General features: G+C 34.3%; 1 protein-coding gene across 5 annotated transcripts in view; it reads right to left on the bottom strand.

Moving 5' to 3' along the window:
• The window catches only part of LOC119587818 (inosine-5'-monophosphate dehydrogenase 1b-like), a 51,071-nt gene that overhangs the window by 27,101 nt on the left and 21,150 nt on the right, over positions 1 to 2,820 (bottom strand). The window contains exon 12 of one of the 5 annotated variants that reach the window (XM_037936520.1): positions 1,989 to 2,463. The exons of the other annotated variants lie outside the window; for them this stretch is intronic. Within the exon in view, the coding sequence (XP_037792448.1) occupies positions 2,358 to 2,463 (106 nt within the window). The 3' untranslated portion in view covers positions 1,989 to 2,357. Of the gene's footprint in view, positions 1 to 1,988; positions 2,464 to 2,820 lie in introns of those variants that run through there. 5 annotated transcript variants of the gene reach the window in all.

Raw genomic sequence — 2,820 nt, 5'->3', positions numbered from 1 at the left:
ACAGATCTTAACCCTTAATTTACACACAAAAAAAAAAAAATTGTGATCTATCAAGTATGATTACACTAAGTAATACATCGTAAACGTAAAAACGTTTTGAACCACGTATGTGAAAACAAACAAAAGACCAAAAGAGGTGTTTGTTAAAAATTATCTCTTAAAAACCATCCCATTAACGACTCCCCAACCCTGTGAATTATGTATTAATCTTCTTTTCTTGTTTCAAAGTACATCCTTAAAGCATACCTGTTGGTTAGCATAAATATCCTCTAAAAATTTAAGACAAAGGGGCTCCAGGATGTACCTACCCAACACACTCATATGTAGACACCACATCTTCCCCGGGATTCAGCCATTATGTCAGACATACATGTTCGCAAATTAGGTCTGAACATGCCCCACACATACATCAGAGAATCAAATTAAAAGACGAACAAAATATCATATTACATTTCACCAAAACTTCTGCTTCAATAGCTTTGACCCTATAAAAGGTATTAAAACACATAGAGCTAAGAGCAGAGACATGGTGTAATCACTGTAAAACCAACTAACGTTATGCAATTATCAAGAACAAGATTACTAAACACACAGTGCTACAAAGGTCAAAGATCAAATTTCCATGAAAGTGAAAAAACTTGGAAATTAAAGGTTATGGGATATCGAAAAAATCTGTTGAAAGACATAGAAAATATCCAATACAATTGTAATAATATAGTGGGTCATCTCAAAATCACCAGAACACTAGTCATTTAATATTAACAACTCAGGCTTGGTCATGGTACATCATGGAATGCTTGAACCAGCAAAACTAGGACAACTGTGCCTCACAAAAAAAATCGAACCTATAATAGACTTTGGAAAGAGAATGAAAATTTTTATTTTATAGAATGTTACAATATCTTGTTTATTACTAAATCTGAGAAGATTTATATTATTGGCTAAATACTCAAAAAAAATAGATCAAACCAGGCTAAAAAATAATAGTATAGTATATTCATCACATTTTCATCAGTCTTCAATATATATAGAGTAATGCACACGTTACATATTTGGCCAGTACAGGAGAGAGATGCCTTACTCAGTAATGGAACAAAGTCAAAAATTATTGCAAACTACTTTTTAAATAAACACATAAAAACGTTAAGCAACCTATGATGACCATAGAAAGATCAGTCACTTTCCAAACACTTGAGTGACTTGCTATTCTATTTTAGTGATAATTGAAAACATACACTCCCTCAACATGTCTACGTTATGGAAGTGTCTTTCAGTTTTGTACTTGCATGTATGGTATAGCAAGCAAGATATAAAATGCTTTTGTAGATAACGTAATCAAATCTCAGTCCATATCTCATATGAATAGCAGCTATTTTGTGCCAAGTAATCAAAATATATTTCAAGAAGAGGCCAAAGTATACTCTAAGGATGCCTGTTGAGATTGCTCATAACCATACAGGGGTCACATCCCACTCAAGTTACAAGACTAGAACTTGGGAAGTCAATCAAGATTTGCGATTTAAAAGAAAAAAGCACAAAACAATGCATGGACCACATACAGGCTATCTTCAATGAATTCCAAATGATATGGATTAATTTTCTAGAAGAAATAATGTTGTGTCAAAATTATTATAAATTATGGGCTCAATTAATGGGACAGTTAAAGCATACCCATGGGTCTTTTACACACACACAGAAGAACTGCCCAGAAGGATAATCCCACACTCAGAAATGTAGCATAAAAGAATATAACACCAAATGCACCCCATAAACACCACTTTAAGGATGATGACAAATTTAAAATGTTGCTGCATTCTGCCTGGCTTTTCAAAACAAACTCAACATCCTTATAATATGTAAGCTATAACCTTAGACTCAAATCACTAGGTGTTTTGCTTTCAATTTTATTCAGACAATCAAACTATAAATAGGTAAAAAATCAAAGTATATCTTTTTGGAAGAAAATGTAGAGTTACATATTGCAAGCCTCTTCGACTCCTATAACAGAAAACACTTTCAAATATCATATTTCACAAACTGCATCTGTCCTTGTGCTCGTAAAATGTCATGTCCAACTGCTTTTATTGTACAATAGGTATTGTGCTGACTTCATTCAACATTTGCATATACAACTGTATTCATTCATTCATACTACTAAAATTGTACACTGTACCACAAAGAAAAATTCTGTAGTTAAATATCATATCACTGACACATGATCACATCACAGATCAAGCTCCTATATGCAGAAGGCAAATCAATAATGTAGTTAAGATTCATAAAAAAAATTCTTTATGCATTCAACCTCCTGCTACACTCAGTCCCTGACAACAGATTTTTGGCACGTTGATTGGTGATTAGTAAAGCCGCTTCTCGTACGAATGGAGACTATGCACTGCACCTTCTTTCTGTGCAGAGACAGTGCGCCTCTCTAATTTCAGCTCACCACTATAAGCAATGGCCCTGGTCAGTTGAGAGGGATTGTTTTTAGCCGACCCTGTACATAGGTAAAATCACACTCTGAATGTGTTGGGAAATTTTCTCCATAAGATGAAAAAGTTCATGGAAAACCCTGTCCCAGCTAAGCATTAGGACAGGCAATTCCGTTGGCTGATTCCAGTAGGTAACAACACAAACTCAGCATCTTACCAACATGAACAGAAACCAACACATTCACCGAATGCAAGACAAACAGGGCAGAGTGATTCCTGCCCCTTATAAAAAAATGTCTTCCAGTAGGGTTAGTAAAAATCTATAGAAATACAACTAATTTTTAACAACATTAATCTTACAAACATACAAGTGACCAAGGGTTTGAGA

The sequence above is a fragment of the Penaeus monodon genome, chromosome 23 (assembly GCF_015228065.2).
Source record: "Penaeus monodon isolate SGIC_2016 chromosome 23, NSTDA_Pmon_1, whole genome shotgun sequence".
In the NCBI taxonomy this organism is placed as follows: domain Eukaryota; kingdom Metazoa; phylum Arthropoda; class Malacostraca; order Decapoda; family Penaeidae; genus Penaeus; species Penaeus monodon.
This window is presented reverse-complemented; position numbering and strand designations above follow the sequence as displayed.